Source organism: Drosophila santomea, chromosome 3R (genome assembly GCF_016746245.2).
Source record: "Drosophila santomea strain STO CAGO 1482 chromosome 3R, Prin_Dsan_1.1, whole genome shotgun sequence".
Classification (NCBI taxonomy): Eukaryota; Metazoa; Arthropoda; class Insecta; order Diptera; family Drosophilidae; genus Drosophila; species Drosophila santomea.
Genome location: NC_053019.2, coordinates 19,827,031 through 19,848,425, shown reverse-complemented (window position 1 = coordinate 19,848,425; position 21,395 = coordinate 19,827,031). Strand labels below are relative to the sequence as shown.

General features: G+C 45.8%; 3 protein-coding genes across 5 annotated transcripts in view; 2 read left to right on the top strand and 1 right to left on the bottom strand.

The window, feature by feature from the left end:
* Window positions 1–54: 54 nt before the first annotated feature.
* On the bottom strand, window positions 55–5,480 carry LOC120451064 (arf-GAP with coiled-coil, ANK repeat and PH domain-containing protein 2). Of its 2 annotated transcripts, none has more exons than XM_039634421.2 (10): window positions 5,061–5,480; window positions 3,508–3,624; window positions 3,337–3,430; window positions 3,110–3,274; window positions 2,896–3,039; window positions 2,259–2,554; window positions 1,947–2,084; window positions 1,725–1,883; window positions 509–1,663; window positions 55–453 (listed from the first exon to the last, which is right to left on the bottom strand). In XM_039634421.2, exons 1-10 carry the CDS (start codon window positions 5,111–5,113, stop codon window positions 267–269), a joined length of 2,508 nt encoding a protein of 835 aa, XP_039490355.1. In that variant the 5' UTR covers window positions 5,114–5,480; the 3' UTR covers window positions 55–266. The 2 variants fall into 2 exon arrangements, with proteins under 2 accessions (XP_039490355.1, XP_039490357.1); XM_039634423.2 differs by having other exon boundaries at window positions 1,947–2,063; window positions 5,061–5,479.
* Window positions 5,481–5,987: 507 nt separating this feature from the next.
* On the top strand, window positions 5,988–9,862 carry LOC120452469. The gene is made up of 8 exons (XM_039636706.2): window positions 5,988–6,403; window positions 6,478–6,572; window positions 6,637–6,819; window positions 6,885–7,073; window positions 7,127–8,547; window positions 8,610–8,936; window positions 8,996–9,100; window positions 9,156–9,862. The coding sequence occupies exons 1-8, from the start codon at window positions 6,364–6,366 to the stop codon at window positions 9,214–9,216; spliced, it is 2,421 nt and encodes an 806-aa protein (XP_039492640.1). The 5' UTR covers window positions 5,988–6,363; the 3' UTR covers window positions 9,217–9,862.
* A 1,436-nt stretch (window positions 9,863–11,298) lies between these two features.
* The window catches only part of LOC120454501 (proteoglycan Cow), a 44,812-nt gene continuing 34,715 nt past the window's right edge, over window positions 11,299–21,395 (top strand). For both annotated transcript variants that reach the window (XM_039639854.2, XM_039639853.2), the window contains exon 1: window positions 11,299–11,849. In XM_039639854.2, the coding sequence (XP_039495788.1) occupies window positions 11,712–11,849 (138 nt within the window). In that variant the 5' untranslated portion in view covers window positions 11,299–11,711. The remainder of the gene's footprint in view (window positions 11,850–21,395) is intronic.

The window sequence follows — 21,395 nt, the reverse complement described above, 5'->3', positions numbered from 1 at the left end:
GCCTAAGAGAAAACGAATGGTCTTGCCTGCCATTCGAATGCAAAATGCAATGAATAATATTTTCTTGTATAATCGGAAGCGCTTTTCAAATGAGATTACCAAGGGAAACAAGCCCGCAACGACGTCCATAGAGGTCGAAACCGTTTAACATTCCTGGTTAATGCGTTATAAAGCCAATAACAATCCAATATCACGCTAGCCTAATAATCGGAACAATTCCCATAATATCCAGTAAGTTTCTAACTCTGCCGGCCCTTGTGCCACTGCTAGTCGGAGTTTGTAAGCGAGCTGCGCTGCGATTCGAGTGTATTTGAGTCATGCCGCTGGCGCAGAACTCGCGTCTGACTGGCTGGTAACTTGGAGAAGTCCTTCATCACGTTCTTGTACGTCTCATCTTCCCCATTGTATTCGTCGTTGGGTCCAATCTCGTCATTCAGTTGTGTCAATCGGAGTCTGAAAGAAGGATGGTTATGTATCCTGCGGGTTGAAGCTCGGTTATTCTACTCACAGTGTTACAATGTCGGCGTTTTCCTGGTCCACCGCAATGTCCAGAGCCTTCTTTCCGTCACTGGAGGAGAGGTCGTATGCAGCCTTATGCTTCAACAGCAAATAAACCTGGGCGATGTGGCCCTTGGCCGTGGATATGTGCAGGGCGCTGTAGCCCATTTCGTCCACAGCATCGATGGCGGCTCCGTTAAGTAGCAAAAACTCGCAGGCCATCACGGAGCCGGAGATCACGGCCTGGTGCAGGAACGATCGTTGCCGGTCCTGGGGATTTTTCCACATCTTATCGGCCCCCAGGGCGAAGGCCATGCACATCACTGGCAGATTGTGCACCACCGAAGCCATGTACAGCAATTGGTTGGCGTCCAGTTGCGAGAAGGGCAGTTCCAAAGGCGACTCCACATCCGACTCGCCATCGGTGCTCTCTTGATCGCTGCCTAGAATGCCGGGTGTCTCTAATCTGTCAAGAGCCAGATCATCGCCGATCACAAGCAAATCATCGCGCGAAATGCTTAGTGACATCGAGGGAATGTTGATGGATTCATCATCATCGTCATCTTCCAACTCGTCGCCGGTCTTGGCCGTGTTATAGATGCTTGGATCATCGCTCAGCGTTTTTGGAATCGGGCGCTGCTTCTGCCTTCGTCGAAGTTTCTTCACCGCCCACTTTCGAGTGCCGCCCAGCGACAGAGTGGCCCGCTTTGCGACTCCACTGCCTCCACTTTCTCCGTCTTCTACCACGCCACCACTGTCTATGCTGAGCACTTCGGCTGTCTCGCTGGCCAGCAGCTCCTGCGGTTTGGGCATACCGCAAACGAACCGCCGCTCCACGTACTTTGCCTTGATCCAAGCCTCGCGCACACCGATCTCGCACTGCTCCGTGGGCTTTTTCAGCGCACAATCATCGCCGATGCGTGCCTCATAGATGCGGTTAACCACCTCGTTGCCGAGCTCCATCATTACCTTCACGTTCTCCGACTCCCAGGCATCCAGCGTCAGGGAACGCACCTTGCTGTAGTGCACGCCCAGGCTCCTATGCACACCGGAGCACTCGATGCACAGTGTGATGCCCAGGTTAATGGAGGCCCAGCGTGGTTCGGAGCTCCTACAATCGCAGCAGTATGCGTTTCCCGGTATTTTCAGAAACTCTTCCCAGTGGCTGCGAAGTGGAAACATTTTTGTTATGATTAAACTGGATAATACGAGTGATTCAAACATACATTCTACGCTTTGCGGGCAGAGAGTTGTTGTGTGTGTTCGTCGATTGTGGTCGCGAGTGATGCGTGGAGTCATGCTGTATGGCTGCACCTATGCTGTGCTGTAGCGCGGAAATCCACAGGGAAAGCATGTCGGCGGAGTCAGCCTGCAGGATGTGAGATCTGCAAATAAGAGGAAAACCATTATTATCTTTATCTATAACAAATCAAACATGAAATACTCACTTGGTCGGCGAGATGACCTCGAAGCAGAAACGGCGGTCGCCCTCGTTCACCGGGCGCACGCTGCAGATGCGCAGATCCTCCTCCATGACCGAGAACGAGTCCTCGTTGCTGCGTTTTCTGCAATGCGAATCCAAATCACTTCAGCGTACGGCCACAACACATCACATTACACACCACAACAAAAACATCACAAAAATCAAAAGTTGCAAACGAAAAGAAGACGATTGATTAACTAAGCAAGCAGATGGGATGGCATACGTATGTATCTCAATGAACTAAATGAATAGCAGTAGTAAGGGAGCGTGCACCCACCTATAAACAAGCTGGTTGTCGCTAAGGTAGAACCATCGTCGGCACCAGGTCTTGAAGCCCTTGGACTTCTTCTTGAATAGATAGCCCTCGATCTTGTTGGATGTGCTGTTGGTATTCGAGTCGCAGTAGCGATTCACGCTCATATGGCGATTTTGCATGGCCTTCTCCAGCTGCTGATAGTCCCCGCGCAGAGCGTTCAAATCCTCGCTGATATTCTTGAAGAACTCGTCAAAGTCGTTGCACAGGTCGAAGCCCTGGTGGTAATAGGTCACGCACGCCTGATAGTAATCCAACAGCTGCCGAAATAAAAAAGAGCAGAGGAGACCACCATGAAAACGTGCCAAATGCAAAGAATAGCAGCTATTGTTCTCCACCCTTCTCCGATAGCGGCACACCAGCTCCACGCACTCCCGATAGACAACTGAGCGAATTGGCCAGCGCAACGACTGACTCAACATGCTGATCATTGGTTTTAGATATGAGCCCCATACATGCTCACATCGATATCAGAACAGTGACGTCATAGCAATAACAAACCACAGCAAGTTATATACTTAGTGCATGTGGGGGGCACTTCATTGATGGCAGTCGAAAGCCGATAAGCAATATTATGATTGGCACCTAGCCCTTTTCTTACCGTGGATAGTATTGAGGGGACCTTGCGAGCCTGCGCCAGCGTTATATAGTTGACATAATCCAGAGCGGTGTGTTGGAAGCACGATTTGGAGGCAGAAAGGATATTGGCAGCCTCCTGCATCTCCTGCGGTCGGTTTTTGCTGGCCTGCAATGTAGACAAAATCAAGGATAAAGCTACAGGAATCATCATCTACTTTACTGCAAGTCAAGCGTACCTGAGCGTTTTTAATCAGCGCATTGTCATAGCCTTCGGAGACCTTGAGAAAGTGTCCCTTGTAGTCCTTCACCTGGTTGATGTCGTCCTTCACGAACACACTGAGATTTTTAAGCACCGTGCGACTAGCCTGATCCAACAGGATGGTGTGGAACTTGTTCATCTCCTGGAAAAACAAACAGGACACAGGGTTTATATAGCCTACTAGGACGACACTGAAGTGCTAACCTGGAAGCAGTGAATCAGCTTGCCAAGCGCATTGTGCGCGTTCTTGTTGTCGAGAAAGTGCTGCTGTAGATCCCACAAGGACATGGCGAAGGCGCTAAAAAGACAAAAATATGGCAAATCGATGCCAATGAATATGAATGAGGTAGGATAATGGCGCAGTGGGTTGTTTACCTCTGGTTCTTGACATACTCCTTGCCCGAGTCCACGGCCACATTGCACAGCTTGATGATTTTCTCCAAACGCTGCTCCAAGTGCTCGATGTCGCTCTCCTCCTTGGACACAAATTGTCTGCGGGGGAGGACAAAAGCAAAATAACAAATCGAAGACGTTAGCACAATATCGGCGAGATGTAAACAAAAGATGGGCATCGGCTTGGTTAAGCTGGTGATTAAAATTGCCTTTGACTGGCTGAGCAGGGTAAATATAATCTGCTCGCTTAATCAAAGAAGTTATCGCTGGGTCTCCTCCACTCTCACTCTGCCTCTGTTTATGTTGACACTTTTAATTTATGTGGACTTATTAAAGCGCTGTTTGCTCTTCCAATTGAAGACGAGTCGCCACAAAATAGGGAATACCCCCCATCCCCGGGGAAAAGTTTTTGTATCACTCTGTTGCGTCTTCCTCGGGCTTTTCTCGTCTTTTCCCCTGTGTCATCCATCCATCGATTTGTCGGGCACTGCTTTTGTTTTAACTTTGTATTTATTTTCTTGGTCGTACTCTTTCCGAGGCTACATGCTAATTTCAAATGTAAGTCTCTCTATTGCAGCGTTGCTATGAAAAGTATTTTCTAATATAATATTTCTATCACATACTGTTTTTATTTTAAACAAATTGATTTCGAAAGCTGTATCTTTAAGTATGTGTCATTCAAAAGATTAGGCGGTATGCGCAATAGGCTAATGTTTTTGATAAAAATTATATGGTTTAATTCTACAGAAAACTAGAAACTAGTTTAATCTCTAATATGCACATATGTATAAAATATTTAACTGAAACGTGGTGTATATCTGCCTAGTTCTGGAGCATTCAAAATGCTTTACTTTAAAGATCTTAGGCAATATCTCTGATATTTCTGATTCCCTATTTGTTATTTGCAAGGCAGAAATGTTTGCAAGATGATTCACATAATTTATTGTAGTGTACTTCGAATTCAAGCAGCCAAGGTCAAGTTCGTACTTCTACACTTGATAAAAGAAGTGCAGAGGAACCCAAGATAGTCTTCATTTCCTGTTTTCCTACAAGTGAAGCTGCAGCAGCAGGTGCTAAAAAGTGGAGAAGTTGGGATGGGGCTGTTGGGCAAACAAGTTATAGCCGCTTTTGTGCACCGTTTTACGAGGGAAAGCTTTTGTCTTTGGACACGATTAGTGGAGAAGCGTCAATTTGGGTGAAATCTTATCAATCAGCGGCAAAGCATTGAAGCAGCGTTTGCGGACGGAGACGAGAGCATCGGCAATTTAATTGCGGAAATTAAGGGGCAGGCACATTCCACACTGCTGACGGGACAAAGTTTGTTCGATGGATGATTAAGCCGCGTTTTCAGGTGCCGCTGCTGGGGAGGTGTAGGAGGTATAGGAGGAGGGTTCTGGGTGGTGGTGGTGGTGCGGCTGTATCTGGTTTTGGATAGTAACCAGTCACGCTACATGAAGCAATTCAAATCTTAGTCCAATAGCGACTTGGAATGCGAATTCAGAGGGAGGGGGAGAGGGGCTGGAGCTTATATCCACCTGAATCTGGGAGAATCCTTCAGGCACTCCTCGAACTCGATGGTGGCGCGCATTTTGGCCACCACGCACGCAGCACCTGCACTGCACTGTTGGCTATTTCGCTCCGCTAATTGAGGCCCGTAAATCTTTGTTGGCCTGTTGCTGCTGCTGCTGCTCTGCTTTGCTTTCCTGGCTGAAGTGGGGATTTCGATACGCGATTTTCGAGGGCGGCTCTGTGAGAACCTAATTGCGGGCAGCCGGAGCTATGGGGATGAATCGCATCCCTGGCAATCGACGGCCACACACGTTGAGCACTGGCCCTAATTAGGGAAACTCGCCAATTTACGCGATTCGGGGCCAAATTAACCAAATTTACACAGCGCGCAGAGACAACAAATTAAAACGTCTCACTTTCTACTCGAGCAGATCGGTGTGACCGCACTCGAGGCGAAAACAAATCTAGCTGCTACGAATGGTCACACACTTTGGCGGGCTTTTTTGCTTTCGCTGATTTCTTAATTTAAATTGTTAAATTTAACCGCATGATATAAGACTTGATACTAAGGACTTTGTCTGTGCTGTTTTTCACTTAAAATACTGCTTATGAGAAAGATTTTAATGTAAAAACAAATAACTCTATCAGCTCTTATAGTTAGTGTTGCGAACTTTTGTAGCTAAGAAGTAGCCAAATAGCAACTTCAAATTGCAAAAAGAACAGAAACAACAACAAATGTGTTTTCTAACTTCCATAAATGTAGTTGGGCCAAATACTGTTTAAAATAAAAGTTAAAACATTTTAAGAAAACCAAACTAACCAAATCGTTTTCAAGCTACCGCTAGCCAGGTCAAATCTAGCTACAAAATAGATCATCTGACAGCACCGCTGGATTTCGGGGTGCCCGCCTTTTGCGATAAGAATGCGAAGCCAGTGCTGCACAAGTGCCATTTTTCATTTCATTGTTCTGTTCTCTTTCTGCTGGTGCTGTTTTGGTTTAAGTGCAATTATCCACACAAGAACGCACCGAAACCCGATGCACCTGCCCCGTGCACCAAGTGTGGGAGTGCCCAGTGCCAGTTTCATTTATAAAACTATGAGTTTCGCACGGCTACCAACGCCGCTGACCGACTGACCGATCAGAGTCTCACGCCCCCCTCATGTGTTTACCCCTTGCCCAGCGTTCTATTTGCGTTTCGTGTCCGCTTTAAATCGCCTCATTTGCATACAACTTGACGACTTTACGTCACAACTCTCTAAAATCGGAGGAGCAGTGAAACACGCCCATTCCCGGAGGAATCATTAGCCCGGACCTGTTTGGAATCCAGAATGTGGAAGTGCCACAAGTGCGGCAAACCCGTTTACTTTGGTAATGCACCCACACTCATACGCACAGCGATCCGTAAATAACTTGTAAATTATATTTATTTATGCCCTGCACAGCGGAACGTAAACAATCGATCGGCTACGATTGGCATCCGGAATGTTTGCGCTGCGAGGAATGCGGCAAACGCCTAAATCCCGGCCAGCATGCTGAGGTAGGAGCATCACCTGTTAGTCAGCCGATCATGTGATCTTGATACATCTTTGTTTCCCTTTCAGCACAAAAGTGTGCCCTACTGCCATGTGCCCTGTTATGGCGCCCTTTTTGGACCGCAGCTGTTTGGCCACGGCACCCGTGTGGAATCCCACAAAAGCTACGGGGTGAAGGGAGCCCAGAAAGCTACCGGAGCTCAGGCCAATGGCCCGCCACTCCCGCGTGATCACCTGGAGTCCAAGCTTAAGGTGCAACACGCAATACGCAGGCTACCCATATCTCATGACTCACCTAATTCCCTTTTTATGGGCAGGTCTACAACCAATTCTACGACAACAAAAGCCTGGAGATACGCAGCCGCGAGGTCAACAACCGGTTGGTGCTGGAAGGTGCGCTTCGAGTTTACTGGGGCGTGCAGGGAGTGATTCACCTCAAGGAGGACGATGATCAGCGCATCTTAGTGCGCAAGAGGAACTCTTGCCGTGTATCCAAAGCTGCCAATGTAAGTTGATTTTAGAATGTAACAAAACACAATTAATGCAATTCTACCCACAGGAAAGCAGTTCGGATAAGGAAAACGAAGCTAGCGAGTCGCTGGCTCCGCCCACCACCACCACAGCCGAGGTCGATCAACTATCCACGGATGTTTCCCTTTCCGAGAGCATGACCTTCGACTCCTGTAGCCTGAACGAGATCTCCGAGCTGCCCACTACTCCAGAAGATGCCTCGGCCAACACCACAGCCAACAGCAAAGAGCAGACCAATGGTAAGGTGTGCAACGACGACGAGGATACAACCACGACGGACTCATCTGGCACCCTGGTGGAGGCTCCAACGGCCAGCACAAGTTGTGTGTCCAGCACACTGCCTTCCAAATTGGACCATCTGGAGAAACTGGATTGGGACGACATAGACGATCTGCTGCAGGTAGAGAGACGTCACAATGACAAGGATCGCATTTACGAAACCATGCCGGTGAAGCTGCCATCGTCGCAATCCTCCAGCGACAGTTCGCCTAGTAAAACATCCACGGAGACCACTACGACCACTGAATCAAGCTCAACCCAATCGGCATCGACAAAAACCAGCAGCACGGATGATTTTATGACCGCCACGGGCTCGTTGACCGCCAATACCAATACGCAGAATACCACAACGGTGTCCACAACTGAGACGTCCCTGGATAACTACGAAACTTGTGATGACGCTACCCTGAAGCCCATTGATTTCGAGGACTTTAAACGTAGTGTCCACCAGGACTATGTGAATGGGGCCAACTCGTTTACAGAGCCCAATGAGGGCACCCTTAAGCGTAATCAACCAATCGATCCCTCTCGCATTCATGACTCCCTTAAGCTCTACGGCGAGAATTCAGTGATGAGCAAAAGCTTTAATTGTGAGCATGCGTTGCGCTCAATAGATCCCACTTTAATAAACGACACCATGAATCTGCGCAGCAGTGTGGGCTCTCCTCACTCCGCACAACGTCAGTACGCCTTACAGAAGAGTGGATCCGCCACAGTAACCAGCAGGGATCAAAAGAAGCCATATCAGCAGGGGCGGCAGTTGTTCGAAAAGGGCATCAACCGCTCCAAATCGGGACCCAGCTGTTTTGTGTACTCCGACAGCGATGACGACGACGAGGCCACGCTGCGTCCCCAACGTTTGGCCACCATTAGACGCAGCGACATACCACCCCGGTACATTCAAATCCAAATGGACTGTTATCCCAAAGAGAATGTGGCTGCTGCCAGCGAAGGTGAGTCCAGTCGGACAGATGGTCCTTCCATAACCAGTGGAGCAGCTGCCGGCGATGAGCTTACGCAAACCGAGGATTTGTATACTGCGAGCGAGGGCGTTGATGCTCCAGACGGAGAGGGATCGGCTGGGCTGCATGTGACGGAAGATGGAGTCGTGCTGAGAAGACCCCCACGCACTGGAGCTTCTGCCATCAAGCGACGCAGTGGCAATCGTCGGTGAGTTACGCAAAGTTTTTAATGAAGAGATTGTGTTGTAACTCCAACTTGTTTATCAATAGCTCTCGTACCAAGCTGAAACGTCGGTGCTCTATCAATGGTCACTACTACAATCGGGAGACGTCGTTTTTCACGCCGCCCTACGGTTCTCAAATGTCAGTGTGGGTCTCCTCAATGGTGACCACCACAGAGGTTATCAACTTGGTGCTGGAGAAATACAAGGTGGACAGTTCGCCGGGCAACTTTTCCCTCTTTATTGTTCGCGACAATGGTGAACAGAAGCGTCTCAAGGACGACGAGTATCCTTTGATAACGCGCGTCACTTTGGGACCTCATGAGGATGTGGCCCGCATATTTTTAGTGGACTCTCGCAAAACTGATGAAATCAGGCAAGTTAATACAAAGCTTTTCAACTGAATTTCGCTCACGTTTTTCTGTTTCATTTCAGTAATGAAGTTGCTCAATTTTTGAATTTATCTTTGCCCGAGTGCCGTGCTATTCTGGAGCGCTACGATCAAGAAGTTGACCGCGAAGTGGCCAAAATAAAGGAAAGGTGGGTTACATGAATAAACTACTACTACATACATGAATAAACTTCTTTTCTGCAGATACGCCGAGCTGCGTCGTCGTATTGTCAGCCGCATGGAATCTCTTAAAGTGCATTTGTAAAACGTAAACGGAATCTCTGGCATAAGATCAATTTTTTATTAGCCATAACATGAATGCGGCCAAAAAGAAGTGTCGGCAGCAGCGCAGCTAATAGTATTCACGTTTTTATACAAGATATATATATATTTTTATGTAGGATCTAGAGAAAATTACGAACTAGCAACATTAGGCGCCCAGTGAACAAAAAGCAGCTGCTGCACGTCGCAAATACATATATACATTACGTTTAGGGTTCGATTCTTCCCAGCCGAAACTAACAATCAATTCCAGGCATTTCCATTCGTTTAGAAAGCGTTTAAGACTTGTAACTAACCAAAAAATAATTATTAATCCACCACATTACCATACAGTTTTTGTTTTATGTTAATAATCAAAGCATGTGCTTTATGCAGTCACGTTAAAAGCGGTGTCATGTATCTATTGTACAATGTTTAGCTTTTAAGCCGTAACATGAAGCACAGGTCTTGCTAGTAGCGTGTAGTCAAAAGCCATTTTATCGAGTCATTGAAAATCAATTTGATTAGCAATTGCTGCAATGCCTGCGAAACAATAACAATAACTGTGCACATACTACATATTGCATAACATGGACTTGTTGATTGAAAATCATTTGGAAATCCAATAAAATGAACATTTTACAACCGAATCGCCGCCTCTTTCTGTGACCAGCCAAGCGGAGTTTAAGGCCCCATGGTCGCCAACAAAATTCGGCAAGTAACGCGCCCCAAGTGCAAAAGGGCGGACCTGAAGGCGGCAGCAGTAGCTGTAGAAGTAGCAGCAGCAAGTGTGAGCCGAATATTCAAAAAAGGCCGCAACCGGCGCCAGCCGTCCGTGCCCAAATGGGGATCAAGTGGAGGTGGACGCCAGTCCCCCACACACACACATACTCACACACACCCACACTCACGAGGGAGGAGGCCAACCGATGCCCTGTCCTGGCCAAAGCAGCCATCAAAGCACAAGTCAATGATGCCATTATAATAGAGAAACGACGGAGGAGCAGCGCGGAAACGGCGACGAGGAGGAGGATGAGGACGAGGACGAGGACGAAAGTAGGCAAGCATAGGCTCACTCACATAATAAATGCACACCCCGCTCAGCGGCACAGAGTGAGTGTGTGCGTGGCTATTAATTTGAAACTGACAGAGCCTACGGGCCCTCATTCCGGCTACAACGTGGCTGGGACTCCGCAACTACGGGGCCAGCGTTGGCCAGCCTTTGAGACGCTCTGATGCTGACGCGTTAAATGGTTTTGGGGTTTCCCGGCCAACAGCAGCGGCGCTGGCCCGGTCCAAGTGTGCCAAGCGCCAATACATAAAAATCAACAGCCAGCGACACTCGAAAAAATGGAGAACTCAAGTCCATTTGGGATGCGAAGTCGCATTGGGCGCCAGTGGCAGGTTCACGACCCGCTGCCTTGGCTCCAGCAATTATCGTGTAAGAGCATTTCGAGACCGCATTCCAGAGCACTGGCCATGCTGGTGGCTCTAAGAGAGTCCAAAAAATCGATTTTAAGCCATTTCTAGTCGCTGTCTGCCTTGTTGGTGGTGGCATTCTGGAAGGGATTGGCAGTTGTTGCTCCAACGGCAAGGGGTTGGTGGTGATGTGGGAGCAAGAGAGAGCCAGGACACATTGCGCATACGCAGTGGGGTACACTGGAAAAACGGCTGGAGAAGTGTACGTATGGGATTTACTTCCAGATGATATTGTTTATAGCGATTAAGTGTTCAAAAATATGAAAACATACTATTTTGAAACTAAATTTAAACGATTCATTGAAACTTAATTCAAATGATTCATTAAAAACTTAATTTAAATGATTCACTGAAACTAAATTTAAATGATTCATTAAAATCTTTATTCAAATAATTTATTGAAACTTAATTCAAATGATTATTTGAAACTTAATTCAAATGATTCATTGAAACTTAGTTCAAATGATTCACTTTCGTCAACTGCGCTGTGACAACCCTGCTGGTGTCCAGGCATTCCAGCGACTCTCTTAGCGCATCCTTCTGCGCTCTTAGCCCTCGGAGCTGGTGTCGCAAAATTCCAATGGTGGCTGTCACTTGGCAGCTCGTCTCGAAGGCGCTCAGTTTACGTTTCGGCCGCGTCGCCTTCAGTTCCCCAGTGTTTCGTGACCAGGCTGCACTTCATCCGCGGAGGCGCCTGCGATTGCAAGAGCAAACACACAGAAGCAGATTCACAAAACAGAAACTGGAGCCCAGAGTCAACTCATTGGCATTCATAGCTTAGCATAGTTGCTGCGTGATTGTGTGTGTGCGTGGTTAGCGGCAGTGCGTGTGCGTGAGTGTGCGTAAAACCGGAGGCGTCTGTAGTTTTCCACAGGACATCGCCACCAGCCATTTTGGACTAGCGAGTGCGGAACCCGTCAACAGGGCGCATCGCTTGAAGAACTTCCTCCATAGCCACCGCTGACATCTCCTGTTCCTGTTCCCGTTACGGTTCCTGTTCCCCGTTCCCGGACGTCGAGCATGAAGCACTCGCCGCTGATTGCCAGCGCTTGTCTGGCGCTGGTGTTGATGTCATCCAGCCTGATTGGCAGCACCGAGGCCAGAAACAAGAAGAAGTACGTCGGCGAGACGGGCGGCGATTTCGAGTTTATCGATGAGGTAAGTCCCAAATGGCTATCCCAGCTATCTAAGCTATCTAGCCCCCCATTCATTCACTGTCACCGCTTTCCAAAGACTCGCTTTCCCCGTCTGAGTCTCCTATTCGTCTCCGCCTCCCAGTTTGCCACTCTTCCTGTCTGTCTCCTACTTAATACGCCTTAAGCTGACTGCTGACATTTGCCAACGCTTCGAGGCGCAAGTGTGCGGAATGCACAGAGAAAAACTCATCTATACCATCTTGATGTCAACTGATATAAGTCGCTTTTAAAAGATTATTACATACTTTTTCATATGATCTATGTCTACTGTACATCAAAATCTTTTAATAAAAGCTAAATAATCTTAAAACTGCAGTAAACACAATTTACCAGCAAGCTTAAAAACAAATTGCTTAATTGTTTACAATTAAATCTGATCGCCATAATTGGATGAAATCATAGATATTATGTGGCGTAAAAAAGGCCATTTTTCCGATGTGTTCGAGGACATATATAACGCAATTGCGCTTTTATTTGTTTAACTTTTTGTCCCAGGCCGTCGTTGCTGAGGTTTCACACCAACAACTTCCGGTCGTGTTGTTTGTTTTTTACGGCTCTACGTTTTCTGGCCCCAAAAAGCGAATGCGACGTGCCAATTACTCACGCAAATCCGATTTGCAGTAGCCGTAGAGTTCCCTGAGCTCCCGTCTCCGAGGAGCTGACCCGGCTCAGCCGGGCTATCGTTGACTCCCCTTCTTGTTCAGGTCTTTAGCACGCACCTGTCCCGGATATCGGAGCCGATCCAAAAGCAGGCCCAATGCAAGATACCATGTACGAGTGCCAGGCAAAATATGGGGGAAAATCAATAGCATTTGGCATTTCTGTTGTCGTTTGGCTGCGTTTGGCGTAAACTATGAAGTAAGCGCTAAGCTGCTTTCAGTCGCTCTGCCCACACGCACCACCCCCAACCCATCTGAAAGCCACCCAAATACCACCCAAAAGCCACCCAAAAGCCACCCAAATACCACCCAAGAGCCACCCAATAAGCACCCAGAAACCACCCCATCCGCCTCCCCATCGATGACTGTTAGTCACAGACGCAACGTCGTCGCTTTGTTTTCTCGCCCATTTGCCTGTATTATTTGCCAGGCGCTTTGCTTTCTCTCCAGCTTTTCTTCGCTTTGGACTAGTTTTCTTCTCTCACCCATACACTTCAAGGGGGTATTTGAATATTAGAACTAAGTTTGCAACTTTCTTCAGACCGTATATAAGCTGAGCAAATTTCTTGGTAATTGCACTCTTTATGCGTTCTACTGAAATCACTGAAGTTGAAATTGTCTACTCAAGCTGTCTTAAAGTATGCAATATAATTTAACACACTAAATATGGTATCCACTTGGCTGCATACTTTAAGGCATCGTCATAAAAGTATTCTTCTTCAGAAGGAAATTGAATATGTTCACTTTTCTTGGAACAAATTTGGGCTAGCACAACTAGGGTGTCTATTTTTCGGTGCCCAGAATCTGGCTTCCTTCTTTTTTCTTTCTTTCTTTTTTTCTTTATTATTGCTTCTTCTATTTCGTTTTGTGTGTTGTGCTGTGTTTGTTTTGTTTGCCATTTTGGTTTTACCATATTTTCCTGCGTTTCCGTTTGTCCCCACCAAAAGCATTTGTGTGTGTGTGTGTGCTAATAGTCTGCTGAGCAAGTGTGTGTTTCTCGACAAACACACACACACGTATACGAACACTCAGTTCGGCCTTCGAGCAAAATTATTGCGAATCGCAAAAGTTTTCATAGCAAAAGGAGGAAAAAATTCACGAAACAAGGCATCTGAAATTTTTGGCAGGCACCACATACGCAGAATTTTAAACAGTCTACAAAACGAATCCACATGTGTCCTTGTATTTGTGTTTTTCGTGCGTGTCACCCATACAAAGAACCAAATAATTTACAGCCTCAGCTTTTGTTTCTGCATAAATTTCACTTTGATGTCCTCAAAATCTCTTTTCGCTGCCATTATTTTACTCCTTGCGCTTACTTTTTATATGGTCTAATCGCACATTTTCATTTATCGCAATAAATTTGACATTTTATTTCACCAACTTTTGGCTTTTCAAGTATTTGCAAAATGGAATAAATGATTCGAAAAGTTTATATAACCAAATTGTCTGCAGTTTAGGGGGAATGCAAAATTTCACAAATTTCTGTGACACTGCATTTTCAACACACGCGACTGGAACTTTGTTAGCCCCCCTCGATTTGCTTTTTAATTGAAAAGTTTGTGGCAAAAGTCAGAGTTTACTTGCCACCGAGTTCAAGACAAATTGTGGGGCAGAATCGCTTTCGGCTTAAGATTTAGGCAAACATCTTCGGGGAAGCCTTGCCCGAAACAGGCGTATATAAATAAATGAAATCATATTTTGTGTATCCCAGGGTAATTTGCTTGGTTATCTGGCAGAAAGGCGGAAGTAATCCCCGCCAGTAGGAAATGGCCTGAAACCTGAAAGTATAAAAGTATGAAAGTATGCCGCACAAAATAAATAACCATAAACAGTTGACGTTAATCAAGCACAAAAGGCGATGGCTCAGAGATATGTACACACGCCAAACTGGGAGATTGGGCGTAGGATGCCATAGAATTTCGTTATGATTTATGCATGGTATACATTTCCATTTCCATTTCCATTTCCCGGTCCAATTTGGATTCGTTTTGTAAGCCTTGCATTAGTCGTAAAAATGATAATAAATTAGCTTAGCAGCCTTGGAATTCGCTTGATTTGCAGACATTTCCCTCTGCCTGTCAGCTATGCAATAATCCGCACTCATTCATAGTTTTCCACTCCCCCATCCCCATATGGATAATCAGCCAGACAAACTGGCACTCAGTGGAACTGGCACTCTGAACTGGCTCTGAAGTCTGAAAGTCAGATGCTCTTATCCATCGATTACGAACAAATGATGCTGTGTTTGTCAGCACAAAATAAATCTTTGCATTGTGCATTTTGCGATTTGAGCGCTGGGAAATTCTGAAGTTGTCTGCAGCACAAAATAAAATGCCAATAAAATGGGGAATAAAGTACAAAAAAGCTGAGGCCCGGGGCGCAGACTTTGGCTCCGTATCTCACACAATGGCCGTACACACTGCGTATGCGTAATGTATGCAAAACATAGCTCCCTTTGCAGTGCTGTGTGCAAACATCTCAGCTGAGATGTGGGTGTGTGTGTGTGTGTGAAATAGCTGCCAGGCGCATAAAGTTGATATGCATAATTTTTTATAAGCGGCAGTTAGTGCTGCATACACTGTACTACATATAATCCGCAGACACACCTCCATATTTTAGCCAGCAGGGCAACTGGAACTAAAAGAACTAAATCAGAATGTGGCAAAATTACAGCTTTACTTGTAGATCTAACACCTCCCCCGTTTTGGCCAGTGGCTTAAAGTCCATTTTTATGGGCACTAGATGGATAATGTCTGTTCTCAGTCTCAGCATCCGTTTGACCTCCGTGTGTAGTGCAAGTTATGTAATAAACTTTTATGTTGTCAAACTGTTGCATAAATTGCCAGCACGCAGGCGAAACTTTGAATCATGCTAAATAGGATCTCTGCTTGTCCGTTTGTGTGTTTGGATGTTGTGTGTGTGTGTGTGTGTGTGTGTGTGCACCCGCAGGGACATCATGGCCCGAGAAGTTATAAAAACGGCTGTAAAAGTTAACGACATAAGTATTCGGCTGTCTGGCTATTTGGGCCCGGCATTAGCACCTATTTAGGATGCCCGGAATCGTTCCAAATGGTGCAGCACTCAGCCGGAGCTTACTGGAGTTCAGTGGTACAGTTCAGTTCAATGTTCAGGTGCGGACAACAAGTTCTCATTCGGTGGGCACTTCGTTTCGTTGGGCTTTCATTAGCATTGCAATTGCTATAGCTATAGGACCATTCCCACGGTTGCCCGGCTAAAGAGATTTGCATATTGCATGCCAGCAAACCAAAAAAAAAAAACAGCAAGGGAGCTAAAATGTCTGCAACCAGCAATTTTCTTGCCTTTTGTGCGATGCAAAATTTCCCAGGAGTGACACAGCTCCTGCTCTGAAGAAAATATGACTCGAACTAGACATACCAATTTCTCTGTTCTCCCTCGCCAAAAAAAAAAAACAAAAATCGACAAAAATAAGAAACCGAAACGAGCAGGAAAACTTATGAATCCGCTGCAAACTTTACTCACTTTACTCGTTTATTCACCGGCCCACGCCCACACCCACGCCCACACCCACATACACGCCCACATCCACGCCCACTTATCAGGCTTGTTGTGCATTCAGCTTTCGTCTGCTTTATGGTCTCCCCAATCGCACTGTGGCCTGCGTCCTTGCCAATCGCAACCCCATCCTTAATTTCTTTGTGGCAGGAGTCGAGTCCTGCACGTACACATTAGCAAATTACCTGCATGCGTGTGTGTGTGCGAGCGTTGAGCAATGTCTACACGGATACACAGACTGCCTGCGAATGGCAAATGGCTGGCAGCTAAGGTTAAGAACCACTGCAATCGCTGGCACACAGAAAAAAAGTAAATATCAAATGTAGGTGCACCGAAGGAATTAGCATAAAATTACTGTCCTGCAATTAAAAATTTAAAATGTTTATTTATAATCCATGGATTAATCTCCATTTTAATCTTGCCATTTTTAATGGCCCATAATTGGGAACTTCAATAATAGGTTTTCGAGCCAATCATTAAATTAAAAGCTCCCCTCCGTTTTCTGCGCCTGTAATGAGCAATCATGAACACGTAATGCGATAGAACAGCCGCAGGATGCGAGTCTGGTTTTTTCCTTTGATCATCAGCGCTAATTAACCGCTTAACTCGAATTCGGGGCAAACGTATTTGTTCCGCCTAAGAGCCACTTTACATGGTTTCTTCCTCCAGCAGAGCTCCATGTTTCATAAATCTTGCACTGCGAATCCACCCACCCACCAATAAGACAAATTGGTTTTGAAGCAACAAAACTTCGATGTCAGCTAAGGCGAAACTAAACTATTTTTACCCCGTAGGGCGAGCAAAGCTTGAGCAAACTCATTTTTCACTTTCATATTGTTGTGTGGCAGGCTCCAAACAGCTGGAGGATTTGAAGCAGGATACTCCTACAACCGGCCATTGAGATCCTCGTACATATGTGTGTGCCACTTAACTGATTATGTAAGACGAGCTTTCTGCTCATCTGTGTGGATGAGTGTGGGCGTGTGTATGTGCGGTTGTCAGTTCTTGTTTGCTACAGCAACATCTGTATTTACTGCCGGGCAAATATTAAATTTTCATAGCCATAGAGCCATAGAGCCAAGGATGCCTGAGACAGAATTGTGCAATTTTAATTAATAGCTGCAGGATGATGGCCGAACGGGTTGGTTGGTCCAGTTACGATATCTGGCCACATATTGCAACTAATGAGTTTTCGAGAGGTGATCCCCCATACCACATTGAAGATGCGAGCCTGTCGCCTTGCCTATCAATTACAAGTCGACACAATGGCCAGATATTCGGCAGCATTTCAATCGGGGAGATGGGCCATTGGGGCTTTATGGCAGCTAAGCACATGTCAAATGGTATGTCGCATGGTCTGGCAGTTGAGTGCCAGCCTGTTAAGCTGTCATTATTTATGGCCCCAGGATTCAAGTATTCAACGACTCAAGGACTCGTGGAGAGTTTGCTGACAGCCGTCTCGCTGAGATTTCGGGCACGAAGAAAACCGTAACAAATTATGCATATTAATTGGTTGTCTGCGTTTGACACAAAAACCTAGCAAAAAATGCCCTGAATGCGTAATGGTATAATGAAGTTGTACGTTAGTAAAAAAAATTGCATGTCATTTTAGTGTCTGCTCTTTTAGTTAAAAAATATTTACATATATATACAGAAACAGCAGGGCCTTTGTGTACAGTGGAGTATTCACTTTGTCGTTGATTAATAAGCCTTCGCATGGAAAAAAAATTATTATAATGAAAACGCTTTCCACTCGATAACGAAGTCAAAAGATATCCTGCGGGCCCACACAGCGTATACGTAATGCGTGATGCTGGCGACCTTGTTTTTCCACTCATTTCTCGCAGAATTTCTGCCGTCGCGACGTCCATTGGCTTCGGTTTGCCCTTGCCCTTACACAAATTTGCCCAAAAGAACTCATCTTGATATTGACTTTGTTGACGAACATTCCTGACATTACAATTTGCCATATTAAATTTCTCTTCATGTTGTGATTGGCATTTGACATGGCCAAAATGAAGCTCATGTCGCGACGCCCAGTCGGATTTTTCCGGTGCCAAAACGTCGAGAAAACGCGGTGAGGGAAAATGGTTGATTTAATATTTCTGCTGCAAGGTGCCATGGAAAAATTAAAAGCGAGATAAAGGGATTCGGCATGGACGTTAAACGAAACGACTTTTTGGGTGTGGTGCGAGGTCCTGAGGTATGGCTCACATAAAACTTTCTGCCAGAGACATTTTCAGCGTGTGTGTGTGTGCGAGTGTGAATGTGTGTGTGCGCACGCATTACCATAAATAAATTATAACGTTCGCTACTTCGACTGTGAGTTTATAGCTTGTATGCGATAACTCTCACACACACACAAGCACACACGCACACACAGAGACACAGAGAATTTAGGATCCTGGCGAGAGAGCAAGACACAGCGAACGAGAGAGAGAGGGAGAGGATGAGCGAGTAAGGAACCGTGAATGTACGAACGAGCAGGGAGACAGATAATAACAGTTGGCAAGTTGGTAACGAAGAGCTGGCCAGGATGTTACATCCTTTGGATCCCAGCTGAAAGGATGGGCGAAGGGGGAAAAGGGGAAGGGCCCACATGCAGGCGATAATAATTTACGGCACAAAAGCAAAACACAATGCCAAATGCGTACGAAACGTTGACTAAGGACATGGAGAGCATAAAACTTTTTATTCCAACGAAATTGCAGTCGGCCGCAAAATGCCGCATACAAATTATGCAATTAGGCGGGGTACGTGAACGACAAAAATTGGGGCCAAGATGGATATTATTATGTTCTTAAAATACTTAAAAACTAAAAGCTCAGCCCAAAGTTTTTCCGCCAGTTATCAAATTCAGAAAATTGTCTCTGCCGCCGCCAACACAGCATTGAGTTTCCCCAGGACTCAACTCAGCACTCTAGGAAATAGTCAAAAATCCCTGACAAATTGTCAACGAAAGTTTTGTACTCGCTCTAAAAAGTTGGCTCCAGGCAAAGTTTTTGCAGGCTAACTGCTGACAGTTGTAAAAATAATATTGCGTATACGCAGCGCTTGCCAATGACGAACTGCTGCCTTAGGGGTATAAAAAAGCAAACACTGTAAGCGAAACGGGTATGAAAGTAAAGCCCATTCTGAATGGCACACAGGCGGGCCAAAAGTTTTCCATTCAAGTTGCAATTAGCTGGGCCGAGGAGTCTTAGAAAACCGGAAACAGACAATGACAAGTGGAAAAACAGGGTCTAAAAACTTTGACAGCCTGAACAGAATCCTGGCTGATTGACTTTCTGTTGGCAGAAAGCCCAGCCAAAGGCACTTATTTTTTTCTTTTTCTATTATATTAGTTTATTTTTTGTTTTGTTTTGGAAAAACATTGGCACACACTGCTTCAGTGCAATCACGCAGGAAGGGAAAATTACATTTTTATTCTAGCTTCATTTTGCATATTCGTGGAAAATTCAATTGCAGCTGCCGCCGCTCCCACTTCCTGTTGCACTTTGTTACTCCGCGGCAACTGCAACTCCGCCCCAGCAACTGGGAATGCATTCCTTTGCTCCGTTTCAATTAGATAGCGACTCGGCACAAAGTTTATGCAAGAATTTCACCGTATCTGCACGAAAGTCTGTGCAGCAGCCAAGTATACAAAAAGGAAAAACAAGACCAAACAAAAACAGAAACAGACACTGAAGCTGAAGCTGAGACTGAGACTGAGGCTGAAACAGCAGTCGAATATACATACTTATTTCTCGAAAATAACGAAAATAAACGGAACGGCGACTGCAAACACAGCGAGCAGGCCAAAAAAGGGAATAAAATGCCAGGGAACGGAAATGAAATTGCAATTGCTGGCCCGCACAGACGACTATGACGACGACGCCGAGTCGCGAAGCGTTGAAGCGCAGCCGAGGGACGCAGAAAGCCAAGTTTGCACTGCTTTTGCATGCTCTGAGCTGTTTCTGTTTCAGTTCAGTTTCAGTTGCGGGTTCTGTTTCTCTTGCCTCTTTTGCCTTGACTTGCCCCGTTTGCCTCGTTTGCCTTGACTTGCCTTGGCTTGACTTGCAACGCCATTTCCGCCACGGGCTCATATTGCGCCCTGGCGTATGCAATAAAGTTTGCTCTGCCACAGCGAATGCAACAGCAGCAGCAAAAAAAAAGATGCTGCTGTCGAAATTCCAGCTTTGACAAGGAACAAATACAAATACTTACCACATTGCTCGTCTCTAGCGATTGTTACTACTTTGCATTACCTTTCGGAGCACCAGCATACCTTACTTAGTGCTAAGTTATACTAGTTTTTAATAATTTATGAACTATTTAGTAGTAGTTTCTGTCAGTTGGAATTTAAGTATTATCAATTTTTAAAGGCTACTATAATCCTTTGTTCCGCTTTTCCTTTAAATGCAAGTTATTAAACATAGAAAGTCCATATTTTGTGAGTTACTGCTCTTGATATTCGGAAACTTTACGCTGTGAAGACAAATTATAAACAATTAGTCGCCGAACTGCAGTTCCTTCAACTACTAGTAGTTGAATAAATTTTCACAAGTGCAAGTTGAAATTTTGCCTAAGAGACTTTGTGGCAAAAGTAGACGCTTGACTCCCAAGAGCCATTTGCACAGCCAAAACCCACTTTCACCCCTGAAGCCGCAAGGGCTTAATCAGGCGCAACTTTTTAGAAGAATTTTGCCGGCAATCCCGCTCTCTCCTAATGTCGCACCCGCACAACCGAGTACTATACATTTTAGTATATAGTAGAGTAGGGTATAGTAGGGTATAGTATGGTATAGTATAGTATAGTAAAGTGTATATAGCGTTGGCTGTGTGGCGCACAGGAGCTCATTAGTTTGGCGGCAGTGGCGCTTAAGCTTAAGCTGCGAGCGTAGAAATGGCGCAGCTTTGGCGCTAAACAAGTTAATTAGTTTGCCTCTCTTTTTTCCGCAATGGCTGGAGTTAAGCTTAACGACAAAATAAATTATTTGCCTCACACACACACACGCACACATAGATGCCTTGGAGACTTCAATTGACTTTATTAAGCGTGTGAGTGCGTGTGGGCGTGCCTGCGCCTTAATGACACTTTTCAGTCAGCTGCTACAGCCGCCACAGGACGTGGTCCTCCTCCTAACTCCTAACCCACGTTTATGCGGATGCTCACCCACAGGATGCGGATGCTCACTCTCTTCTGGCGCGGCACAATGGCAGGATGTGAGTGTGTGGCGTGGTGGTAAATGGCATCTCGTTTACGGCCTGACTTTGATCTACGGCATATTAAACTCCACTTGGAGCGCTTTATATATTCTCCACTCTTTTTT

Bases quoted from the DNA above. Each gene is read 5' to 3' on its own strand.
- LOC120452469 (XM_039636706.2), top strand. From the start codon at position 6,364: ATGTGGAAGTGCCACAAGTGCGGCAAACCCGTTTACTTTG. The intron at 6,404-6,477 runs GTAATGCACCCA...TGCCCTGCACAG, and splicing joins CGGCAAACCCGTTTACTTTG to CGGAACGTAAACAATCGATC. The intron at 9,101-9,155 runs GTGGGTTACATG...TCTTTTCTGCAG, and splicing joins GTGGCCAAAATAAAGGAAAG to ATACGCCGAGCTGCGTCGTC.
- LOC120451064 (XM_039634421.2), bottom strand. From the start codon at position 5,113: ATGCGCGCCACCATCGAGTTCGAGGAGTGCCTGAAGGATTCTCCCAGA. The intron at 3,040-3,109 runs GTACGCTTGACT...TCTACATTGCAG, and splicing joins CGCTGATTAAAAACGCTCAG to GCCAGCAAAAACCGACCGCA. The intron at 1,664-1,724 runs GTATGTTTGAAT...TCCACTTCGCAG, and splicing joins CTGCCCGCAAAGCGTAGAAT to CCACTGGGAAGAGTTTCTGA.